Consider the following 26,674-nt stretch of genomic DNA (forward strand, 5'->3'; position numbering starts at 1 on the left):
TCGCTGGACAACCTGAACACCCTCCCACTTCTGTTTAAATTCCAGTCTGTTTCTAAGTAGCTGACCAGCTTGCAAATGCTTGTGTGGCTCAAGTTTTTTGTTCCCTTATGCCATATAGTTATACTACAGCAATCCTATCTGTCCAGTAGGTTGCCTAGATTATAAAGTTATGTAGTTTCCTTTTACATGAATATTGGTGGGAGGGTGGGTGGGCATCTTATTCAGTGTGCAAACCTAGAAATTTTAGGAATGATTGTTTGGAAGGGGGAAGAAAATAACCCTGTTGCTCTTTCTGCCATTTTTTAATGGAGATAGCCCTCAGTCAAATCCCTCATGAGCTCATCATTCATTATCTTGCAGAGGAAACCCAGACGATGGTGTGTCTATATAAATAGAATGTTGTCCCTAGTAAATTTGAGAAGCAGCATAAACTCTTTCAGCTGTTAGGTCACTCTGGCTGACAGAACACTATACGTAGCTCAGCTTCCTATCCTACGCAGTGCTGAGAAATGGCACATAATTTTAAACACTTTCCTTCCCCTAGATCTCCTCTCTCCTCCTCAGCACAAGATTTACATACCTGTCATCTCCTTAATTGAATCAGTGAATGATACACAGTGGTGCAATTAGAAGCAATAACACCTCAAGAGGATGCAAGATTCTGTCAATTCAGGCTTTCTGAGATACTTTCCCCACCCTGTCATATATTCACTGTCACTTCTGTTGAATAGTGAATTACATGTGACAGAGCAATTCAATAAAATTGTTAGCAGCTAGCTTTTTGGCTAGCAGGTAGAATAATTGGCTAGCTTTGTACTTCACATCCACCCATAATCTTGAGGACAAGTGAGGATCGCTGGGCTCATTCCTTCCTTGTAATATTCGGACCCCCCAACTATGCTCTGAGTAGTAGGAATGGGATAGTAATCACATCTGGCTGATGGACTTTCTACAGCTAATCAACTCCTCAGTGTGCGAGCAGAATGTTGGACTAGATAGACCTTTGGTCTGATCCAATATTACTCTTCTTGTGTTCTTATGACTAGTTGTTAAGGAGGAGTGGGTTGTTATAGTGGTAACTGTTTTTTGTTTTGTTTTTTGCCCCTGTATCACCACCATCACTTGGCAGGCCATACTATATAATTTATGGGAATGGTAGGTTTACTTTCTCTTTGGCTTTAATGTATTTTAATCAATATTTGTTAATTTTGACAGATTTTGACCTTTGGGAGGCATTTGGGGGATAGTGTGATTTGAATAAATCCACACAATTGTGTTTGGAGCAGTTTTGCAGCACTTTGGGTGCTGAGTTTGAAAAATTGAGGGGAATGTCTGAAAGTCTCCCACGCTAAATTTTGCCCATCCCAGTTGTAGGTTTAGAATCTCTTCCTTGTTGAGGGAGAGGTGAACTACAAAGAATCACTCATAACAACAGCAGCACCAGCCTATCAGCATGCTTGTGTTGTCTTGTGTTATCCAAGGTGTTTAACCACTAGCTTTTTTTTTTAAAGGAAATATTTGTTACTCAATTTGCCAATCCCTGCCATTGAACTGATATCAAAGAGTGTGATTGGTTTGATCTTTGTTCCCTCTTCTTTGTATGGGAAGTCATAGGAGTCTTCTTCACTTAACAACACATTCTTTGTGTTGGTCCTTATATGATTTATGAAGCGATAAGCACATTTCTGTGCACTCAGTTTAGATGCTGAATCCTCCACCAACAATCCACAGCTTCTGATTTCACTGCGCTGACAGTTTGTACCTGAATGTTTACACAGAATGACCCAGAACTAGCTGTGAGAGGCCTGGGAGATAGTGTCAGTTGTTTATAGGAGGAACACGTGAGCACTATAAAAGATTGCAGCAGAAGGCCTAGTCTTTAGCCTGTACTACAACACAGTTGCTCCGACAGGACCAATTGATAGAAATTGCAGTTCAGAAGCAACAGGAGGGCAGCCCTCCAGGTTTAAATGAAAACCACCACCACCCCTTTCCGAATGCACAGTTCTGCAAAGAGGCCACTTTACATGTTAGTCTGCATAGATTTGACAGCATAATTCAAATCTGTCCACCAGTTCAAAGATTTATAAACAATGACCAGTTAAGATCCTTTTTAATAGAAAAGTACATGAGGAAAAATACAAATTTAAAAATATTTCTTTCAATTAGAGGCACAAGCACAGGAAAGTTGCAAGGCATCATAAATAATTAGAAAGAGGCATGTGTGCTAAATGTTGTTTAATGTAGCTTGATGTAAAATACATCAGCTAAGCAATCTTGCCACTACAAATTTGTAGACTGTCACAACTAATGTCAACTGTTCTTTGTTTTAGCCTGTTTCATATATTGTATGCTAAAATGAATGAGGAAGCACAACCCTAATCCATAGACATAGTCTGCTGGAGGGAATTAGGATTAGGAAGTGATTAGGAAGCAAAGCACCTTGGGTTGTCGAAGGCTTTCATGGCCGGAATCACTGGGTTGCTGTGAGTTTTTTGGGCTGTAAGACCATGTTCCAGTAGCATTCTCTCCTGACGTTTCACCTGCATTTCTGGCAAACATCCTCAGAGGAGAATGCTACTGGAACATGGTCTTACAGCCTGAAAAAACTTACAGCCTGAAAAACTCACAGCAACCCAAAACACATTGAGATACATAGATCTAGAAAGCAGAGGTGAAAAAAAGACAGCAGTCATGCCCAACAGGGTTCCCTCTAATTGCTCTCTATATAAGTATTAATGCTTCTTCACATCTAAGAACAGTTGCATTTCCTGTGTCAAGGGACAACTTGAATGTGAAACTATGGCTACCAAGAGACAACAGAAGCTTTATGGAGCAATCTGGAGGCAGGGGTGAAAGTTGTGGTTGGTGCACTTTGGCCCACTCCCCTGTTCCTAGAGCCTGGGAATGGCTGGGTAGGGACATAACTGAAAATCAGCCCTGCAGTGGTAATGGGGATTCTCTTGAGTGAGGCTGTAGATACGGGATGCTTTTTAAATTTTCAGTCTCTGGGTTGTGGGTTGGAATTCACTGCCCATTGAGATTAGGCAGGCCCCCACTTTGCTAGCCTTTAAGAAAGACTTAAAAACATGGCTCTTCCGGTGTGCCTTTGGAGAGTAACTGTCATATTTTCCTTCGGTTATTCCCTTGGGATATCTATCCTCTAGACTGTTCCACTATTTTATGTCCCTGCTCCGCGTGGTTTTATTCATATGTCTTTCTCACCAAGTTTTAATTTATGTGGCCTGTCCTGGTTTTTATTGCTTTTTCTGAATTTTGGATTGTAATGTATGTTATTATTTATTGTATTGTTAAATTGTGTTATGATATGTTGTTTTATATTTTGTCATATTGTATGGTTTTGGGTATGGCCCCACGTAAGCCGCCCCGAGTCTCCGTTGGGGAGATGGTGGTGGGGTATAAATAAAGTATTATTATTATTATTATTATTATTATTATTATTATTATTATTATTATAGTGCATAGTTTTAATTCTGTAGTACGAATTTTGCATGCTTTTGTTGTTCTTATTATAATCATCATTGGGAAATGGGTGATGCAGGACATTGGATTCTTACTTTCTGGAAATCTTATCCAGGCACCTTATTTCTGCATCCTATGGTCTCTTCTTACCTGTACGCTTTCAAGTTTATTTTCCAAATTTTGAGGTGGAAGCAGTTAGCTTCCTTTGCAGGGTTATACAGAGGATCCATCTATCTTCAGTTTATAACTGCCATCAGCTCCCTCTGAATGCTCCCATGTGTGTCATGACAATTATGGCAATTCCAGTTACTATCTTATCCCAAGCATCTGTTTTGTAGGGCATTTGAAAGGGCTGTGGTGGCACAAAAAGAAATACTAGTTGACTAGCAATTTTCTGCCTGTATGGTCACCGTGTGGGCAGAAAAAACCTTTCGGAATTTCCTGAATTTGGTGGAAGAATTCTTGCAGAGAATAAGAAATCCTGAAACATATTTTGGAAACTGCTTTATGAGCTCTTCATGCAAGGATTTGTTTACTGTCATTTTGGCAGAGCATTTTAGAATGTACAGGCCTTTTAAAAGACATGTCACTATAATCTATCGTGTTTGCCACACACCGTGAATATTGCATTTGTTCAGTTGCAGTACCATGATGTCAGCTTCTATTCACTACACTTTTGATCTTCAACAGACTGTTCCTCCCTTTAGAGTCCATCTTTCCACAGAATAAGATGATTGTTTATGTCTTGCTTGTTTACAATTATTCTAAATCATAATTCTCTTTAAAATCTTCTAATAAAGACCTATCCATGAAAGCTAGGTTCTAGTGGAGGGTTAAATTGATCAAATGTGAACTATAACCACAATTCATGATTGATATACCCTTTTGGATATTGCACTTGGATGTTGTGAACTACAAAATGGTTCTGTGGGAATTGGTCCTACAATATTGCAGTAAGTAATAAGCACAATTTTTCTAATTCTTCTGAGACTAAGATATTGTTTCACCTTGCGTTTGCAGTTAATCTTTTCTTAATTTGTAAAAACATCTTTTATTTACAAAGGCAATGATTGGATTGCATCCTTTTCTTAGCTAATTTTTTTCCAAAGAAAGGAGACAATTTTCCATAACAGAAGGTTAATGGTAGGTAACATTCTGATTTGAAGCAGACAGGTGTTGTGTTATTCCTTCAGGGATCTGGAGTGTAAACATATCTTCTACTTATTGTGTCATTTAAATTAAATTTGAAGAAGTGTGCCAATGTAACTTAATTGAGTCTTATTATTCCCTAAGTAAGAATGTTTTCATTCTTATTCTAGAATTGATTTGCATGCCTTCAGGATATTTTAATTTCCATGGAATAAGTGTTTAATTCAACATGGATCATGAGTCATGATGGAAATCTACAAAGGAAATGAATGAAAAGAACTGTGGAGTGTTGTCCACTGCTATACAATTCCTGTATAGGAGCATAACAAACAACAGCACTGACTGAAAAACAGTTACCATTACCATGACTTTACTCCCATATTATCTCCTTTCATTCGTTTTTATGTGGGAGATCACACCACAGCTGTTCTTAGGAAGTCACTGCCAGGAGGATGGTGTTATGACGCTATATGTCTTTTTGCCTCTTCTGTGGCTGAAAGACCTAGTTTCTGGGCTTTTGTACCATGATTTTCTTCCCATTAAAAACATTTCCACTTCTCTCTGCTCTCCTTACTAACTGTTGTGATCCTGCTAAGCTTTTCTTTCTATGGCTGAAGCTAGCCTTCCAACAGTTCTGACAGGTCTTTTCTTTCTAAACTTCAGATATGCATTAGCAGACAAGTTGAATCCTCTAAAAAAATCTTGAACTTGATGTTAGACTATTAGATAGGTTATTTTAAATTTCTTTATGTTAAATAGATGAATAAATGGCTTAGCTGGGAGCCTAGTGTTTTGTGCCTTGAAATGAATAAATAATATGTAATCACATTGGCTTTACTTCTTTGGGTAAATATTTACATTGTCACTATGTTGGATCCTGAGTTTATTACTATTGCAGGAGTTAATATAGGCAGAATTCCCCTGATTGCAGATCAGGATGGAGGTGGAGGTATAGATTTTTACTCATGCCTCCTTCTCCTTGCAGCCTCAATCACTATATTTCCTAGTGTTTTGGAGTCTACCAGCCTTAAGAGCAGATTTGGCATCCCCTTGTACAAACCTGCCCGGGCCCTGAGATCTTCAGGGGAGGCCCTTTTCTTGGTCCCACCTCCATCTCAAGCTCGCTTGGTGGGAACAAGAGAAGTGGCTGCCCCTCGGCCCTGGAACTCCCTTCTTCCCAGGGATGCTAGAATGGCCCCATCCCCACTGTCCTTCTGGTGGCAGGCTAAAACCTTTTAATTTAGACAGGCTTTTAGAGATGAAGGTGTTTAAGATCAATTCAGGGGGTGTTGTGGTTTTTAACTTTGAATTTTTATAATAGTTTTTAACTGGCAATATTTAATACTGCTTATATTTAATCCTGTTTTATTTTTAATGGATTACGATACTTTTATGTTAAGCCACTTTGAGTCCCCTTTGGGGAGATAAAGCAGGAAAAAATAATAATAACAATAATAATAATAATAATAATAATAAAGTCAATAAAGTCAAGAACTGGACATCGCCTGGTAGTGATCAACTTCATGGATTTTGGCTCAAACATCTGATTAGTTTACATGGAAAAATGGCCCAACAATTCAATGAGATGCTGCAGAAAGGAAGTATCAGTGAATGGCTAACAACTGGAAGAACTTACCTGATACAAAAGGATCCAGCAAAAGGAGCAGCACCAGGAAACTACAGGCCAATAACGTGTCTGCCCACTATGTTTAAACTACTGACTGGCATGATAGCTGACAGAATTCAAGACTATCTTGAAGAAAAAAACATCTTGCCAGATGAACAGAAAGGCAACAAACGGAAAAGCAGGGGCACAAAAGACCAGTTATTGATTGACAAAATGATTCTGGAGAACTGTAAAAGCCGAAAAGCTAATCTTCACATGACGTGGATTGACTACAAAAAGGCCTTTGACTCACTCCCACACAGCTGGATCATCAAGTGCCTGGACGCCATCGGGATTAGTAAAAACGTTGGCACCTTCATTGAAAACATGATGGAGCACTGGAAAACTGAACTGTTTGTTGGAAATGAAAGCTATGGACTTGTCAACCTCAGGAGAGGAATTTTCCAGGGAGACTCATTGTCCCCTCTGCTTTTCATTATTGCCATGATCCCTCTGTCAACAATCTTACAAAAAACAAATCTCGGCTACCAAACATCTAAGAATTCTCACAAAATTTCGCATCTGATGTACATGGATGACCTGAAGCTGTATGGAAAAACGAAAACTGAAATCCAGTCTCTGACTAACACTGTCCGAATTTTTAGCACTGATATCAACATGGAGTTTGGTTTGGACAAATGTTCGACAGTGGCATTGAAGAAGGGAAAAATAATTGAAAGTGAGGGCATAAATATGCCTAATGGCCAAACAATAAAGTGTCACCAGCCAGAGGCCTATAAATATCTGGGCATATTACAGCTGGACAACATCAAGCATGAACATGTGAAGACTGTGGTCAGTAAAGAATACACACAAAGGGTCAGAAAAATTCTCAAAAGCAAGCTCAATGGAGGCAACACCATCAAGGCCATAAACACCTGGGCCATGCCTGTCATAAGATATACTGCTGGCATTATAAACTGGACACAGATGGAACTGGACAATTTGGACAGAAAAACAAGAAAACTCATGACCATTCATCACTCACTGCACCCTCGCAGTGATGTTGACCGGCTATATCTGCCTAGAAGATCAGGGGGCAGAGGACTCTTACAAGTAAAACAAGCAGTCAAAGAAGAAGAACATGCCCTGGCAGAATATGTAAAGCAAAGTGAAGAACCTGCTTTGATTGAAGTCAAAAATCAGAAACTCCTCAAAGCACAGCAGACAAAAAACCAGTACAAGAAAGCCACACTACAAACTAGAGCTGACAGCTGGCACAACAAAACATTGCATGGAAAGTTCCTTGACAAAATTGAAGGAAAAGCTGACAAGGAGAAGACCTGGCTCTGGCTCACGAATGGGACCCTGAAGAAGGAGACAGAAGGCCTGATCCTTGCAGCCCAGGAGTAAGCCATCAGAACAAATGCAATTAAGGCCAAGATTGAAAAATCAGCTGATGACCCAAAATGCAGACTGTGCAAGGAAGCTGACGAAACCATTGATCATCTCCTCAGCTGCTGTAAGAAAATTGCACAGACAGACTACAAACAGAGGCACAACTGTGTGGCCCAAATGATCCATTGGAACTTATGCATCAAGTACCACCTGCCAGCAGCAAAGAACTGGTGGGATCACAAACCAGCAAAGGTCGTGGAAAATGAACACGCAAAGATACTGTGGGACTTCCGAATCCAGACTGACAAAGTTCTGGAACACAACACACCAGATATCACAGTTGTGGAAAAGAACAAGGTTTGGATAATTGATGTCGCCATCCCAGGTGACAGTCGCATTGATGAAAAACAACAGGAAAAACTCAGCCGCTATCAGGACCTCAAGATTGAACTTCAAAGACTCTGGCAGAAACCAGTGCAGGTGGTCCCGGTGGTGATGGGCACATTGGGTGCCATGCCAAAAGATCTCAGCCGGCATTTGGAAACAATAGACATTGACAAAATTACGATCTGCCAACTGCAAAAGGCCACCCTGCTGGGATCTGCACGCATCATCCGAAAATACATCACACAGTCCTAGACACTTGGGAAGTGTTCGACTTGTGGTTTTGTGAAACGAAATCCAGCATGTCTACCTTGTTTGCTGTGTCATACAACATCGTTGTGTCAATAATAATAATAATAATAATAATAATAATAATAATAATTAATAACAACAACAACTTTTGGAAGGATACAAGCGACTGCTGGGGATGAGTAGAATCAGTAAAGATCCTATCTTCTACCAGGAGAAAGTGAGGGATTTTAGATTAGGGAGAACTTTTTTCCTGAATTCTATTTTGAATTTGGGAAGTTTATGTTTGAACTTTGAAATTCTGTGTTTGGAATAAAATTCATTTAGATAAATGGTTTGGTTGTCTACATTTTAATCATCGCGTTACACTTATGTACACTTAAAAAAAAAAAGAGTAGCATAGCATTTGTTAGATCCTTTTGCAAAAGGTAATCCCTTTCCAAATATGCTCAGTGTCAAATTACGGTATTCCTATTTGTTTTATTTGAAAAGCTTTTACTTGTTTTCTTTAATTTTAGCTGCCCAGTTGGATAATATGGGCTTCAGCATTGTGAAGAAATGCATCCATGCTGTTGAAACAAGAGGTATGATATTATCTCAGATATTCTTCTTCCTAAGTTGAAGTTCTGGATCTATTTAGAGGGCCAAAATAGGAAGCAGGAATTAGATATTCGTGTGAACTATGCTCTGGATATATCCAACTGGAAGCTCTTTAATAGGGATGTCATTCTTTGCTTTTTCAAAGCACGCATTGAGTAATTTTAGCAATTTCCTTTTCATTGTACGAAAGTCTTTGAAAACTGCAATGTTCAAAATCTTTTTGTGGTTCAAGGCATCTTTGCAGTTTAGGAGCGAGTTTTCTGTGCCAGAATACCACCTGCAAATATTGCACAATTTAAGTCTAAAGTACAACACCATTGGGTTATTGTTTGCAAATCTTTTTCCATATTAACTTCAAATTTTATGTTAGATAGAGCAAGTAAAATTCCGCCTTTAATGAATTTTATTATCTAGCCATGAAATAACATTGCTAGTATTTGATCTGTTTTACAACTGATTAAAATCCTGTTATTGGTTGATGTGAGGAAAGAGTTATCTTTTCTTGAATTTCTATGCTGGACAGTAGTGTACAATTCATACCCTGAAATCCAGGTCTCTAAACAGAAAGGAAGCCTATGGTATTATGTTTTTGCTCAATCTGCAACTTTTGTAGCGTGTATCAACCTGTGAGGCAGGCTCAATGCAGGTCTATGAAATACCTTTTTTTTTTAAAGGAAACATATTTCTTTCAGACAGTTCTCCAAATTAAATAAAATTACTTCCCTTCCTAGGGATCAATGAACAAGGACTATACAGAATAGTTGGTGTCAACTCCCGAGTCCAGAGGCTATTGAGTATCTTAATGGGTAAGTACATTTTTACAGCCATATTGTTTTTCTTTGGTGGTGCCCATTGTGCTTATACCTATATTAGAGAGTGAATGGAAACCTGCTGATGTGAACTTACTTCTTGGACAGGAATGGGGAATTCATTTGTGGAATGCGAGTATTGTGCACAACCTTCAATCTACTGTAGAAACCTTTACACAATCCATGCACAGTCTAAACTTAGAGCATATAATTATTGGTGTAAAATCAATGTAATGGAGCCCAATAGACTGCCAAAATTGTGCCTATTAGAACAGATAAAATCCCAACTACAGACTTCTTGGATTATGCAAGTGACAAATTATATGAGAAGTTGCGGTCTTCCTGTCTCCTGTGCCTTAAATGACCAAGTAAAAAAAGAGTGCTATACAAAGAATTTTGGACACAGAAGCTCAAAAAGATATAGCCACTCTCAATAAGGTTGCCAACTTAAAATGGCTTAGTCAATATAAACGTACCTTCCAAATTGCCAATTACCTAAAAATGCAAATGCCAAAACATTTTAGGGAGATATTCACTCAAGCTAGATTTGATCAGCTTGAGACAATGGTCAGATATGGGAGATATAATAGCATCCTCTATAATGAACAGATTTGTATCTGCAGAGCACCTGAAATTGGGGATATAGCACACTTATTATTTGACTAAAATGTATCAGAAGGTGAGAGACTTCTTCCTTGATCCATATATCAAACAGACAATGTACTGGGAATCTCACATCAGAACAACATATTTTATGTGTGGCCAAGGCATAAAAATAACATATAAAACAGCTCTGTATTTAAGCAAAACAATACATTTGAGAACCACATATGTGGGGCTGATTGGGGTAAATTTTAGGGGCAATAAGGAAATATGATGTACATATTCAGTTTTATCATATTTGTTTATTGTATTGTTAGAAGTGTCTTATTTTAACTTATTACATAGAGTGTAATCAAGTCCTATCAAGCCTTGTTGTTTGGTTTGGTATTGTGATACGGCCTAAGGACTAATCTATAAAATTCATTTAAGATACTGTAGAAACCACTTACTAGAAACAGAAGAATCTTGTAACAAACTAATGTCAGAGATTTTTGATTTACAGTAGAGTCTCACTTATCCAACACTCGCTTGCCCAACGTTCTGGATTATCCAACGCATTTTTGTAGTCAATGTTTTCAATATATCATGATATTTTGGTGCTAAATTCGTAAATACATTATTACTACATAGCATTACTATGTATTGAACTACTTTTTCTGTAAAATTTGTTGTATAACATGATGTTTTGGTGCTTAATTTGTAAAATCATAACCTAATTTGATGTTTAATAGGCTTTTCCTTAATCTCTCCTTATTATCCAACATATTCGCTTATCCAACATTCTGTCGGCCTGTTTACGTTGGATAAGCGAGACTCTACTGTATTTTTTCTTGACATATTTTCATTGCTCCCCTCCCCCCCCCCCCCCCCCCCCCCCGGCGCATGTCTGCATGCATATGCATGTACAGTCTCCACTCCACGGCTTTCCAAAATTTGAAAACAGTTCTTATGTTTAGGATTGTATAGCAGGCTTCCTCTTAGGAGTTCAGAGCAAATATTAAGCTTTCGTTCCCCAGCTGTGTGAGTGAGATGAGAATGTGAGATACAGATTTGCCCAAGGCCATTTAGTGAGGTTTTCAATCAATTTCTTTGCTCTTTGTTCATTATGAATCCTCAACCTTTTCTTCACTATAATGGTGCTAGCAGTAGCTTATTTTACAGAAAAGCTGACATATTGGAAGGAAAGAGAGGTGATTTTATTGGCAAAGCCAGTCTTGGTAAGCACTTGGATGGGAGGCCGGCCAACTAATACCGGGTGCTGTAGACTATATTTCAGAAGAAGGACCCAGGAAAAAAAAATCCTTCTGAAGTTCACATACAACATTTATAGATTTCTTTGAATCTGTAGCCCATTCTCTAAACTCATGGTAGATAAGAAAGATGTAAAAATGTTTTTCGGAAGTTTGACAGTCTCTAGCAAAGTACTAGCAAAGATGGGATAACTATGGCGGAGTATGCCTCTCGGTGGGATGGAACAGGAGGTGGTGTTTCTTGCAAAAGAAATCTTGATGAGAGGAAAGTAGTTTATTGGAGATGTGGATATCAGAATAAATAACACAGGGCTACGTGGTGAATTAGCCCTTATTTCATAGTAGTTTTATTATCATTATGTTTTCTGAAAAATAGCTGCCTTGTTCTTTGAATAGTGTATTATTTTAATAGAATGATTACACTTCTTTTTCTGCTGCAACTTGTCATGGTTTCACATGAGTAACACTACATAGAGCCCCATAACTGAGAACTTTTATTTCTTGAATCTCTCTGTTTTAGAGAGACTCAAGCTGACCATGCTCAATTTTTCCATGATTCCCATCAAAACATGTGAGGGTCGATCAGTCTGTTTTAGGATTAATTTTTTTTTTACAACTTCAGGCTTATATTTAGAAAGAAAAGAAATTAGCATGAGAAGTTGGAATTTTGTTTAAATAGAAGCATTCCCAGGTTGTAGGGAAATAAAATTCTTTTGGCAAAAGTGACAGAGCCATGGCAGATTGTGGAACAATATTTCTCTATGAAACAGACAGCACTCTGTGGCTGATCTGGCTTCAATTTGGAGACTTTGGGGGGAAATACTCAAATAGAAGATAGTTCCAGTTATCCTGTGAGCTTTTTGGCAATTCACAGCTTTGCAGTCCCTGAACTTACCTTCTGCAAAGAACAGAATAATGACGTGTTTGTTGTCAAGTTCTTTTGCATTTCAGGACGGAATGAGAAATATGAAGGGTGCTTCTTAAACACAGTACTTCTTGAAATAGCTGGTTTTTACTTGCACACGCTAGATAGCAGGAAAGTGAAAGATTAGTTGCAGGAATGTGCTTTTCCAAACTCCTCTTCATCAGCTGTGTGCTAAAGCGGTGACGCAAAGTGATTCTTAACTTTGTTCATTCTGATAAGAACCTGTTCTTTTGGTTACGGAAAAAAGAGTATTAATATGCCCCAAAGCAGAACCCAGTCATCCTAAGGGAAGTCTCTCATGAATATTGTCTGCTCTTTCTGGGCTGAAGTCTTATGCATGCTTAGCAAGAGCAGGCTCCACTAAACTCTTTGGAGTTTGCTTAAAAGGAAGCAAGCATGTATTGTATATAGTAGATTACTGCCAGTCTCATATTGAATTATTGTAGGAAATCCAGGTGCGGTATAGAAAAAACAATGTGCACAGGCGCCTAAAGTGCTGCCTTCATTGATGTAGACCAATGATGGGCAACTTTTTGTGCTTGGTGTGTCAAAGTTCACCAAAAAACCTAGCATGACTGAGGTGGTGTGTCACTTTGAGAAAAAAACCCATAATTTCGCAATATGTATAGTTTAAATAACAAAAATATATAATTGTAATATATAACTATTTAATAAATCAAAAACTATTTACTACCATTATTTCCATGTACAACAATCTATGGTGCCTCTTGCCATTTCCATGCTGATTTCTGTCTATTCTAGTTTCAATGTAGTCATGAATAATGAATAATATAATAATAATATAATAGTAATAATATGATAATAAACTACAATAATAATAGAATAATAATAGAATGTAATGTGCATAATTCCCATGGTGTAAACAACAAAACCACTGGACCAAATCACACCAAATTTGGCCACAAAAGACATAGTCATCCAATCAATCTGAATGCGGCAGTGTGTCAGCAAAAATGGCTAGGCGTGTCAGTGCTGACACGCGTGTCATAGGTTGGCCATCACTGATGTAGACAGTAGTTTTATACTGACAAAGAGGCAAACTCTTTACTTTCGAAAACATGATGAATGTTATTGTGTTGCATGAAGGCACAAGATCTTGTCTGATCTTGGAAGCTAAGCAGAGTCAGCCCTGGTTAGTACTTAGATGGGACTGCCAATGAATACCATCTGTAGATTATATTTTAAAGGAAGATACTGGTAAAAAAAATCTCTGCATATTCCTTGCCTAAAAAAACTACCATGTGCATGTATGTGGTTGCCATACATCAACAGGCACACACACAATGAGGTCTAGACAATCTTATTGTCCACCACACAAACATCCAAAATCAGAGCCCATAAACCACCAATTGACAAGTTAATTTATAGTAAACATAATAAGTTTGTGTAATGTTTGTTTGTTGGCTGGTTAGTATAATTACCATATTTTGCCTCTGTGGGAGTACTACCTACACACAAGGTATAGAATGCAAGGTATAGAAAAGAAGACAGCCATGTGAATAGGGAGACAGGACCAAAGATGGACAAAAGATTTCCTTTGAGCTTTCCAACCTGACTTCCATAATAACTTTTCACAAAAGAGAGAAAGGAATCATACTAAGGAAAGGGTATCAAGTATTTTTTGTGTGAGAGATGTGGCAAAGTAGAATACAGCTTGTAGTATATTTATCATATGTGGAGCATTTATTCTCCATTGGCCCTGTTTTCATACAATATTTATATAATATGACCCTCTTATTTGTGAGACAAGTGTTACAGTTTTATTTATCTACATCCAACAAAATACGTCCTGTCTGGGCATTGTTTAGGTGCAACTATGGTATTCTTGGGCCAGAAGGTGTTAATTTCAATAAGTTTAACTATTATTGGCAATTTTGAACCCTGGAGTCATCTCCCCTATGCATTTGGGGCTCATGGGGGTCTAACTGTGCATGAACCTGTGACATTTAGAGAAAATACTAGTTTTTTATTACTAATTCAGATGACTGTGAAAAATGAGCAATTGGACTGCAATTCACCTGAAATTTTCAGTTAGCCAAATTTGCTAACCTCCCATGACTACTTAATATGGTTACCATATTCTGTTTCAAAATGTTTCTTGAAATTTCACATTCATTTATATAACCCCATCCTGTTTTACATGTTGAAAATAGAGCTTTTATGCTTACCTGGTAATATGTGTGTTTATGGACCGATAAATATATCTTTGGATATACTACATTTATATTAACATTGTTAGTTTAATTTTGTAGTAATAGATTTAGCCAGACAGAATCTTGCTTTGTTGCAGCACCATTTTTAAGAAACTGCTGAATGTCCAATCTGTTAGTATTCACAAAATGGTTGGACAAACTGATTTGCAAAAAATCTGAATAGTTTGCACTTCTCCAAAGAATAATTCAACAATTCAATAAGTCTCAAAAATTTTCAGTGTGGTTTTATGAATAACGGTCTTCAAATGTTTTATGGGTAAAATGCAATAAATATATTGGTATTATTATGTAGAATTACAGTTTTGTACTTCTTTGATTATATAGTAGGAATTTGCTGGTGAAGTAATTTCTCCCAACCTTGAGTTCTCTAGGCAAAATCTTCAGAAGAGCCAATTCTGGCTCTTACTAGTAGAGATATAACATTTAGTTGCTTAAGCAGTTTGATTAATAGATTAAAAATACTGTGATGAGTTTGAAAAGTTAGGACCAGGGCATAATATGACAGGAGAGGGAAATCACAAGATGTGGAACCAGTGAGATCTTCAGGCAATACAAAGAACCAATTTTTGAAGTCCTCAGCAGCTAGTAACCAGTACTGCAGAAAAGGAAACTGGTGCACATGAATGTTAATTCCACACCCAAAGAGCACAAAATGCTTGTGTATCAATATGTGCCTTTACTAATGAGGAATAGGGATGTCACTCTTTCCTCATTTTGTTCCTATGTGCAAGAATGAACAAGTTTAGCCACTTTCTGTCTGGTTTGCAAGATTCAAGAGTTTTTCTCAATTTTAAACCTCTATTCATATTTTGAGACTTTATTGGGGAAATTCATTTAAAACCACACATGGGATTTCCTGCATAGAAGAGTAAAAGGCAGAAAATATGTATTTTGCATGAAATACACAATGTCCAAACAAAAATACTGGATTGCTTTTTTCCACAGAAAGTACATGCAATAAAACTGCTGGTGGTTTGTCTGTGCTGGAATCGGTTTAGGCAGACTGTGTTTTTCATACAAGCCCACCAACATAGTAGAGAAGATTTAACATGTATTCTAAATGCCTTCCATGGAAACTAACTCAAAAGAAGGAAGAGGCTGGAGGAATTTTCCCGGTCACTTTTCATCATTCATTGCTTCTGGCTGGCTTAGTCCTTATGTATGCTCTGCTCAAAGGGAAACACTGGCTGTATCATGCTGCAGTTAGGCAGACATCTGTAAACTATGTATTCCCTTTGGCTCGGTATGTGCCAGCGAGACGGAGTGGCATTTCTATTTCTTTTCTGCCTGAAGGAAAGCTCTGGAAGGAGACCATTTACCACATCACAACCAGGAAAGAAACATTAGGGAAAAATTGTATGTTCATTGAAAAAGGCTATTGGCTCAGTCTCCATTTTGGTCAAGGTATTCATTCTGCAGTGGTTTTTCTGTCCCTAGCTGGTTTAATGGAGTCTTCTTTGGCCTGTTCTTTCATAGTGGCATGTTCAGGAATGTTTATACTTAGTCTTTATAAGTGTTTAAAATTAAACGGGTGGGGGAGATGGGTTGTTGGTTGCCTTTTGGCATTGCCACGCAAGAGAAATGGCTTTCTGTTTTGGAAAGTTGGTAAAGTATCCAATAACTACTTGATAGGGAGGCTAATGTGTTTTGTGTCAAACATAAGATGTTTAAAAAGATTAAAAAACATTTTCTGTATACAAATACATTTTTACAATCTTTTGCAAGACTGTAAAATTCTGCAAAAAATGCCCAAGGGCAAAATCTCATACTAAAAAGAACCAAAAAAAAGTATATTGGGGTATATGTGTATGCACGAATTGTTAAACTTTAAACAGTGACCGTGTGTTTTACAGAGCCTGTAGACTGACATAAAAACCAGTCTTCTGGGAAATAAAAGTAGAGATAAATTTTGTAAAAAGTTTTAACATATTTTGAAGCCTTGTTGTGCAATATGCATGGCTTCTGTTTAGTTTCTAAAGATCTTTCCTGGCTCTACCAGTCTCTGTTTCCAGTGACGTGTGGGGAGAATAGTGTGTGGCCATATTGATGTGTGTGTGAGGGGGAGGAAGATGTGTGAAGGCAGCAAATTGATCCCCTTTTCGTTATTTTCCCAGTAGGCTTCTCCTCCACCTTTTCTTTTGGGTGTACTGGGACCTATTCCCAGTGTGTCCAACAAATTCTGTGAAATGTTTGAAAAAGAAAAAGGGACAGGGAAAATTATTTTTTTCGTGGAGACTGTATAGGCGGCTTATGTGTGAGAGAACTAATGTTTCGCAGATGAAAATAGAAACTAATTTTAATTATAATTCTCCTGTTACCCAAGTTCCTCTCAAGGGTCCTGCACATTATATGCTGGTCTTTTCTATCCTACATTTCTTAAATTGGCCCCAAATAGTTTTAAGGGAGAGAAAGTAAAAGTGGATCGTTAGGCTCACAAGGGATCTGCTTCTCTAATGCACTTCGGAAAACTTGGAATGTGAATATTTGTGACAGAATCAGAAACACACTTTCCCTCCCTCCCCAAGAAGAAATCGCTTTCCCCCTTAGTACAAAGAGGAGCTCCACTGCAGATTTTCAAGCAATTGACTGCTGTAGTTCAGTGTGTTTTTCCAAATGGAGTAAGAAAAAAAAAATCGTTATGTTAGATTGATTCAGAATGAAGATAGTTTTGTGGATGCCTCAGGAGCTTTTTCATGGTTCCCAGCGTGCATTTGGAGACTCTCCATAGTAGAAATGGATTTCTATAATCCACATTCTGATCCGGGTTATGTGGCTGTGTTGCATCAACTTTAGACAATTGCAGCGTGCTCTATATTAGACTACCGTTGAAGAACACTCAAAAACCTCAGTTGGTACAAAATGTTGCAGCTAGGCTGCCAACTAATACTCAGTATCATGGTCACATTGTTCCCAATACCGAAAGATCTGTCATGGATGCCAGTTGTTTTCCAGGCTCAATTCCTGGTGTTTGTCTTAACCTTTTAAAATTCTAAACAGCCCAAGGCTTGGCTATCCGAGGAGCTGCCTGACTCAGTTTAAGCCTTCTCACTTGTCAGGCACATGGTCGAGAGTTGTCTCCTGTGTCACTCCCTCACTCTGGAATGTACTGTCTCTGAAGTTTGCAAGAGAAGCTCTGGAATGAACTCTGTCTACATTTAGGAAGGAGCTCACAAAACATATTTTAACATTGGCTTTAAAAAACTTATTTATTTTGTTTTGTGTGGTTATAGTTCCATCTCCCTATTTTTTGTGTGTGCACAAAGGTGGTAGGTTTTTAAATCTGGGATGGAAATACTTTGAATTGAAATAAAGTAAATAAGAAGTAGGTCCTCTTAGAGATCCAAGGCAATATTATCTTTTCCCAGCTTTATCCTGTCAGATACTCCCTAGGAGCTGAGCTGGAGGGCATGCTGGCAGTAGTGATCTTTGTTGATTGACTCTAGCATCTGGTAAAAATTGAGAGCATCACATGAACAATATGCTGGCTCAATCTTTCCTAGGGCCCTGGCTGATTGAAGTTGTTGGCTTCCTAGCCTGTGCACTTGCAGAAATAACAAAACACCCTTGCCACGCTTCACAAATGGAAGTATTCATTTTCTCTTTATACAGAATGCTAGTATGCGTTGTCTCCATATACAGAAAATACAGAATGAAAGTGTGCATTTCCACCTTATACAGAAATTATATAGCAGCTGTTTAGGAAGAGCTTACGAAAAAGAATGCAAAGGTAAAAAGCTGACTCCAAAATATATTGGCAAGGAAAAATACATGAAAAAGAATTACAATCTGAACAGCAAAGAAGATATACTGGGGATCAGGGGAAAGAGATGATTTCCTGGTGGCAAAAACTGCTGGGGCATGCAGTCAAACAACATCTGTAGGGCCACACAAAGCATAAGTTGCTCACATGTAAATATGGAACCCAACACTCATTTATGATTGAATTTCTTTTGCAATGGGTCCAAAGAAATCTATGATGAGAACAGGTGAAGGTTCCACTTCGTTCTATAGGATTTCACATACAGGAAGTTATATTGTTTTACAATAGAGTTTTTGTATGCAAAGGTCCCAGGGTCAGTTCCTGACATTCCTGGTTAAACACATTAGGTAGCAGATGATGGGAAACACCACTGTTTGGGGTACTACTTCCATGTGGCAAATATAACTACATAGGGACTAATTTAATTTATAAAATGCAATTTCCCAAGTTCCGCAGAGACTTTTGGGAGGTTCTTGGGAAATGATAAAAAGGATAGCAATTGCTTGTGAAGATGTTTGAGTTCTGAATGCAAAAGGAAGAGATTTATGGGAAATGCTGAATTAAAATTACCTATATTTCCTCGAATCTAATGTGCCATCAAATCTAATGTGCACCTAAATTTTCCAAACCCCAAAACCAAAAATAGTATTTGCTGCCAGCGGCTAAAAGTGCACTCTATGTAATTTGGTTTTAAAAGATGTGCATTATTATTTCTGCTTGCTTAGAATTCCTTCGTTATAAACTATTTTGTAAGAACACCAAAACTTCCAACAAAGAAGAGGAAAATCTTGGGGTGCATTTATGCTGTAGAATGAAGCCACATTAATTGCCTTGGTTCGATGCTATTGAATTCTGGGGCCTGTTGTTTGACAAGGTTTTGAGACTTCTCTGCTAACAGATGCTGGTGCCTCACCAAACTACACATCCCAGGATGGCATAGCATTGCTCCCTGGCCATTTGATTAGAGAGGAGGAGCTCCAGGTACACTTCCAGAAGCAACTTTTCCTTTTGCTTTGGCTCAACACCAAGATTACTGTATGATGTGAATCTAATGCACACCCCAATTTTAGCAAGATAATTTAGCCAAAACAGGTGAGCATTAGATTCAAGTAAATACGGTATTGTTTTTGAATAAAGATTTTATGATTTTGGATCATATCTTCTTTTTCCATTACAGCTGCATAAACTATAGGGGGCATAAACACAATGCCCCTGACCTATTTATTCATTAAGCATATTTTGTGTGTGTGTGTGTTTTAGTAATTGCTGTTTGTGTATGTGTTAACAATATAATGCCGAGGCTTTTCAAAGCCGAGGCTTTTCAAAGCTATTTTGCTGACAAGATCTCACTACTACGCCGGGACCTCCCCGCCACAACTGATACAATGAGAGAACTTGAGACTCCGTGGCCACTTGCTGGGCCCACCCTCGACCAGTTCATCCCACTGGACGCAGAGGGTCTCGATAGGCTCATAGCTGCAGCTAGACCGACCACTTGCTCCCTTGACCCGTGTCCCTCTTGGTTAGTAAAATCCTGCTTGGAGGGATTACGTGACCCGCTGCTGAAGATAATAAACAGCTCCCTTGAGCAAGGAGTCTTTCCAGAGGGATTAAAAGAGGCAGTGGTCTCTCCTCTGCTGAAAAAACCAGATTTAGATCGTTTGGTTCCCTCCAGCTACCGCCCAGTTTCGAATCTTTCATTTCTGGGCAAGGTGATTGAGAGGGCAGTAGCGGTGCAGCTGCAGCAGTTCCTAGACGACACAGCCGGACTGGATCCTTTCCAGTCTGGCTTCCGTGCGGGGCATGGGACAGAGACTGTATTGGTTTCCATCACAGATCATCTCCGATGCCAGCTTGACCGGGGCGGGTCGGTGTTGCTTGTGTTATTGGATCTCACAGCAGCATTTGACACAGTCGATCACAATCTTCTGACCCACCGCCTTGCCGTTGCTGGAGTTAGGGGGACAGCTTTAAATTGGCTGGCCTCCTTTCTTCACAACCGTGGACAGCGAGTGGAGAGGGGGGGCCTGGTCTCTGAGAGGTCCCCTCTACATTGTGGGGTTCCTCAGGGGGCCATTCTCTCCCCTCTGTTGTTTAACATCTATATGCAACCACTTGCTCAGCTGGTCCGAGATTTCGGGCTCGAGTGTTATCAATATGCTGATGACACTCAGCTTGTGTTAAAGATGGAAGGCCAACCGGAGTCTGTACCTGACAGTTTTCACCAGTGCCTCGAGGCCATTATTGGATGGTTGCGTTCCAGTAGTTTGAGGGTGAATCCAGCAAAGACGGAGTTCCTATGGCTGGGCCGACCGGGCAGTGGGGATATCCAGTTGCCAACCCTGGATGGTGAAGTGCTACGCCCATCTTCACTAGTAAAGAGTCTGGGAGTCCTCTTGGACCCTTCACTGACGATGCAGGCCCAGGTCTCCGCCGTTACCAAAACTGCCTTTTTTCATCTTCGACAGGCTAGACGGCTAGCCCCCTATCTATCTAGGGACAACCTGGCTACAGTGATCCAGGCTACAGTCATCTCGAGACTGGATTACTGTAATGCCCTTTACATTGGCCTTCCTGTGTCGGTGATCCGGAAGCTCAAATTGGTGCAAAATGCAGCTGCCCGGCTCCTTGCGGGAGTCCCCATAAGATGCCACATAACACCAATCTTACGGCAGCTGCACTGGTTGCCAATTGAGCACCGGATCACTTTCAAAGTGATGGTGCTTACCTTCAAGGCCTTACATGGTCCAGGGCCGATGTACCTGAGGGACCGCCTCACCCCTTACAAACCCCAGAGATCCCTCCGTTCTGAGGACCAAGACCTGCTGGAAGTCCCCAGTTTTAAGACCTTGCGTCTAACTGCAACTAGACGCAGAGCCTTTTCAGTAGTGGCGCCATCTCTGTGGAACACCTTGCCACCTGAAGTTCGTGCCTTGCGGGACTTGTTGGCCTTCCGCAGGGCATGTAAGACACACCTGTTTCGGCAGGCTTTTGAGTTCTGTTGCTGATGTTTTAAAAGGTGCTTTTAGGATGTTTTAAAGATTTTTTTTTAAATGATGTTTTTAAAATGTTTTTTAAATTGTTGATTTTAGCCGGTTCTTGTAAGCCGCTCCGAGCCCTAGGGGAGTGGCGGCATATAAGTTTGAAAAATAAATAAAATAAATAAATAAGCTGGCTAGGTAAGGAAACTTCAAGTAAAACTCCAGTCCCCTCCTCATAACTTCAGGCAGTTTAAATTCATTTTCAGAATGTCTTGAGAGTTAGAATAGCCCACTGCCGACTTGCCAGGAAGATCCATTTTCAGGGGTGGTCATTAGCTGTGAACAAATTACTTTGAAAAATCTCAGAGATCAAAATGGAAAATAAAGCCTGTTAAAGACTGGGTTTAAAACACAATGCCATAAATAGCTGTGTTATCCAGCTGTTTGAGTAATTTCTCTATAATTTTATATAGCAGTTTGGTGTCTTTGAAAAGCTGAGATGAGCAAAAGCAAAATGGCCAGGGCTGCAAGATAGGGTTTAGGGAATGATGATCACACTTTACAACTTCTCTGTTTTGGCTCCTGTAGTGAGTAATGCTGCCTTAAAGTGGACCTTTTTTCAGTGATATCTAAGGGTGCTTCCAGACTACACTTAAACCTTCTCTGAAGTCCTCACACCTCCACAGGGCCCATTAGACCCGGGCCTTTCTAATGGAGTATCTATATAATTCACAACAAAGCAAGGTTTTCCTGTTTTGTCATGAATTATTCTTCTTTTACCTGAGGTGTCATTTGGATGCCTCTGGTAAAAGTCCAACAGGGCCTGGAATAAGGGCCCTGTCTGGAAGGGCCCTAAAACTTTTCCACATGTTGTTTGCATTGTTGGTTGGAAGTGCCAAGGAAATAATGGAGTTTAGAAGTTAAGAACGATCTGCCTAGGTAAAAAGAGAATTGGGGAATACCATTGCGTTGTGTATGAGAGAAAAACAAACCAAAAGTATGTGTCAAGAAGCCAATAGCTGCCCAGCCCATTCCAGCTGCTCATTCCATATTGCGTAATATTTACAAGTAGGCTAGTTTTCATTTACTTAAATGCGTATTTATTTCTCTGTTCACTTGCTAATTTTAGTTACCCACAAAGACCATTCACCACTTTAAAACCATGTCGTTCTCTCCTGTCCTGTAGACCCAAACACACACACATGCACCTCCATACTGACAATGACTGGCTAAGATAAAGTCATTTGGCCTCCACCTTTTTCCTTGCTCTTGAACTCTGCTTAGCTGGCCTCTGGAGGCACTTTGCAGATGTTTCTGTTTTGCAAGCCAGTGGGAACTTTGTGAGCAGACTTTCCTTGCCTTTGAGCAGCAAATGTCAGTCTGGCACAAATGCTCTTCTGGCGAAAGGTTTCTGGAATTGTGAGCTTAAGGTCTACCAGGTCAAGCAGCTCAGCGGATAATTTGCTGACACACTGCTGAGCGAAAACCCCATTATGCAGCACCGTGTGAGAACTTCAATTTCTCCTTCACAAACCAAACAAAATGTAGCTGCTGGATGCAGTGGCTCTAGTGTGCCTGTGCCTGTGTGTGTGTGTGTGTGTTTTTCCTGGACTTTATTTTTATTTGTTCAGCAAGGCTGAGTCTAGCATGGTTTCTGCCCTGGGCAGGCATATGAATACACATGCCATTCTGCCAGCAATGACTCACCCTCAGACTGTTTCACATAACTTGACACAGTGCAGACATGCTACTTATTATTAGCAAAGCGTCTGTCATTATGACAGGCATGGGTTGTGTGGAGGGAGGGCTTGCATTTCACACTCCCAAGCTCCCAGGGATTCCCTGCCAGTGGAGGCTGGGCCACCAAGTATGAGCCATGATGAGCTAAGTGTTGCTGTCACTGAGGTGCACTTCCCCCATAGCAGTGAATAGCAACAGGGCCATAGAGAAGGGAAGGGTGACACAGTGGCTGTGCTGCCCTTAGTTATACTAGCACAGTGGTGAGAGGCAAGTTCCCCACTTCTTCTTTACACCCAAATAATATAGCCATGGAGGGTTAATCATTGGAGAAAGTATAGCCCTTGGGCTTCATGCACCTCTCAAGCATGTTTCAAAGCTCCCCGCGATCCCTATCCTCATGTTTGTGTTAAAATGCCTTTACATTTATAGGGGAGAATGGGGGCTTTTCTTTTTAAAAAGTAAAACAGTTTTTAAAGTAAAAAGTAAAACAATTGTAGATTTACCTTCCGTTGACTTTTGGTGCAGTACATAGGTGGATTAATGGATGGACAGATTTATTGTTGAACACTGCTAATAGCTTCGCTGATTTCATTGTTAAAGTTATTGTTGTGACCATTTGCAATTTCATTTGGCATTTAGTTCAGCAATTTTCTGATTATAGGTTTGTCAGATTGGTTCCAGGTTTTAGGCTCCTGTACCTTTAATTGGAGCTGCTCCTCACCAGTGGAAAGAGAGCTAGAGAGCATTCTTGGAGGAATACCAGGTTACAAGGACACACAGCACTGATGTTAATGGTGTGCACCAAGTAACAAAAACAGAGCTAGGCCTTCCTCTGGCAAGGCAGTACCCATGTTAGGAGATGCTACAGCTGAAAGTTTGGGTTTGGAAGATAAAAGAGGATGAATACCTTCTTTTTCCTTGGTAGAGTTTTATGGTAACTTGTCCTGATCGAAGATCTGTTAGTTATATGAGTCTCATTCTGGATCTAATCTGGCATTCTACTCTATGGAAATAACTGAGTGGAATTAGATAAAAACCACTGTTAAGAAGATTGCTGTTAATCTTGCCTCTGATTTTTTAAACATTTTTTATCTTGATATGCATTGTTTTACCTGAATTGAAGGGTTAGCTATGTATAAATATGTGAGAGGAAGTCAAAGGAAGGAGGGAGCAAGCTTGTTTTCTACTGACCTGGAGACTAGGGTGCAGAACAATGGCTTCGAATTACAGGAAAGGAAATTCCACCTGACCATTAGGAAGAACTTCCTCACTGTGAGAGATGTTCAGCAGTGGAACTCTCTGCCCCGGAGTGTGGTGGAGGCTCCTTCTTTGGAGGCTTTTAAGCAGAGGCTGGATGGCCATCTGTCGGGGTACTTTGAATTCAATTTTCCTGCTTCTTGGCAGGGGGTTGGACTGGATGGTCTCTGAGTCTCTTCCAACTCTACTATTCTATGATTCTATGGTTCTAAGTTACGTTGTTTGTTAGCAATAATTAATTGTTTTTAATCTGTATGCATGGTATTGTGGATCTGTTGTTGTTTATACAATTGATATGCTATTGCTTGCAAATTAGAAGTGTCAAACTGCTTTTCTGATCCTCAGATTGATGCCATGTTTTTTCCTTTCTCTGGTCACCCCTTGATGCCAGATGAAGACATTTCTACTTACTTAGTTTTGACTTGTGACGTGATATTAGTGTCTTTAGGAAGATATTTCTGAGACCCTTTGCTCCATTCTCCTTTTTTGGATACTTGTCCAGGAAACACGCTTGATTTTAAAATAAGGCACCCAACCAAAGTAACACACTGAAGACCAGCCAAACACTGTCATTTCTCACTTCATTACATCTACAGCTCCCAGGAGAAACATTGTGGTATTCACATTGTAAAGGTGCAACAAGGAGAATATGTGGTTAGTGGTAGAACCATGATAGGTGTTCTATTACTGGATATGGGCTCTTCTTCCTATGTGGACTTACTTATGTGTATGCCTTTCTTTCCTTAGATCCTAAATCAGCCGAAACAGAAGATGAAATTTCTGCAGAGTGGGAGGTTAAAACAATCACCAGTGCATTGAAAACATATTTGCGGTGAGTGAGGAAGTCCTATGATTCCCATTTCTGTGTGCTTGACTCTTTTTGCTGGACTCTCAAGTTTTACTTTCATGAGACTCCCTGCTCAAGGTTCATGAGCCATGAGTCAGGTAGAGCCAACCTACTCTGGGTCCCCAAATCTGAGTTTTAGTAAAGCCATAAGAAGTGGGATCCCCTATCCCAAGTCAAACCATGGCTGTTTCTTGGTGCTTGGGATTTAGGCAGAAATCTTTCCCAGCTTATCTGGCAAAGCCAGGGATTGAATACAAGTGTGTTCTTCACCGAAATGCTGTCCTTATACAAACATGTTACCCAACCACAATTTTTCCACCTGTAAATTCCAACGGTTAACTGCTTACTGTGTTTGCACAAGCCAGGTAGTAAACACTTGGTTGTATGGATAAATAGATCTGGAAGAGAGGACATTTCTATGAAGAGTTGTGGGTATAAAAAGTGGTAAGCACCTCCTACTTGTACATGAGGCTATGGACTACATTTTCTCTTACTTGTATCTTGACACTAACTGGCAGACAGCAGGTCTGCTACCATCGATCTTGTCAAGCATATGACAATTTTGCAAATGCTTGCTGCAGTACATCTTAGTAAGCCTTGACAGACTCAGTGAGCTCAGCCTCACCCAGTTGCCAAAGGCACTTCTTTGCAATTTCCAGCATGCTATTTCCTAGTTGAAATTCCAATGTCTAGTTTGTAGACCGCCTCCACTACCCCCATCCACCGTAATAAATTTTTAGTTTTCCCTGAACAGAAAGACCTTGTTTGAAATCTCAGCATAAAACTCTCTTTGAGTTGCATTTTCAAGGATATATTGCTGCAGTATTTGAGTTAGTTTGTAACAATGGCTGATGTCATTCACTGAAGTTCCACTCCAGGAAATACAGGGAACAGCAGAGGGTGACGTTATGACGTTATGCCAGAAGCTCTGTTTCCTTTGGCATTTTTTCAGAACAATGAAATTCATTACTATCAATCATGCAGCAATAAAGATAATGCAGAGGATTTATTTGGCAGTAGGTCATAAACCACAAACACAATGAGGGCTATCCAATCTCAGCTCCAACCTCTTATCTATTTTTCATTCCCCCTCTTTCAGCATTTCGACAGATCAGTCTATAGGGCTAATAGGAACTGTCTAGAATTGCTCAGGAGAAGATCCAAAATCCTAACAGAACTTTTTGTTTGTTGCAAAAATTGTGTATTATTATAGAAAGATGTGGCAGAGACTAGATGTTAGCTAAATGTGAAAAGCTCATACTCTACCCATTTCCTCAGTCGGGGTATGTGTTCTGCTTTGACTTTAAAGCTACAATGTGTTGTCGAAGGCTTTCATGGCCGGGATCACAGGGTTGTTGTATGTCTTTTGGGCTGTGTGGCCATGTTCCAGAAGTATTCT

At 39.6% G+C, this 26,674-nt stretch overlaps 1 protein-coding gene across 6 annotated transcripts in view; it reads left to right on the forward strand.

Annotated features, from left to right (window-relative positions):
• Positions 1-26,674, forward strand: part of arhgap26 (Rho GTPase activating protein 26) — a 306,778-nt gene that overhangs the window by 148,560 nt on the left and 131,544 nt on the right. For all 6 annotated transcript variants that reach the window (XM_062973896.1, XM_008104704.3, XM_008104707.3 and 3 more), the window contains exons 13-15: positions 8,788-8,853; positions 9,601-9,675; positions 25,176-25,260. In XM_062973896.1, the coding sequence (XP_062829966.1) occupies positions 8,788-8,853; positions 9,601-9,675; positions 25,176-25,260 (226 nt within the window). The remainder of the gene's footprint in view (positions 1-8,787; positions 8,854-9,600; positions 9,676-25,175; positions 25,261-26,674) is intronic.

Source organism: Anolis carolinensis, chromosome 2 (assembly GCF_035594765.1).
Source record: "Anolis carolinensis isolate JA03-04 chromosome 2, rAnoCar3.1.pri, whole genome shotgun sequence".
Lineage (NCBI taxonomy): Eukaryota > Metazoa > Chordata > Lepidosauria > Squamata > Dactyloidae > Anolis > Anolis carolinensis.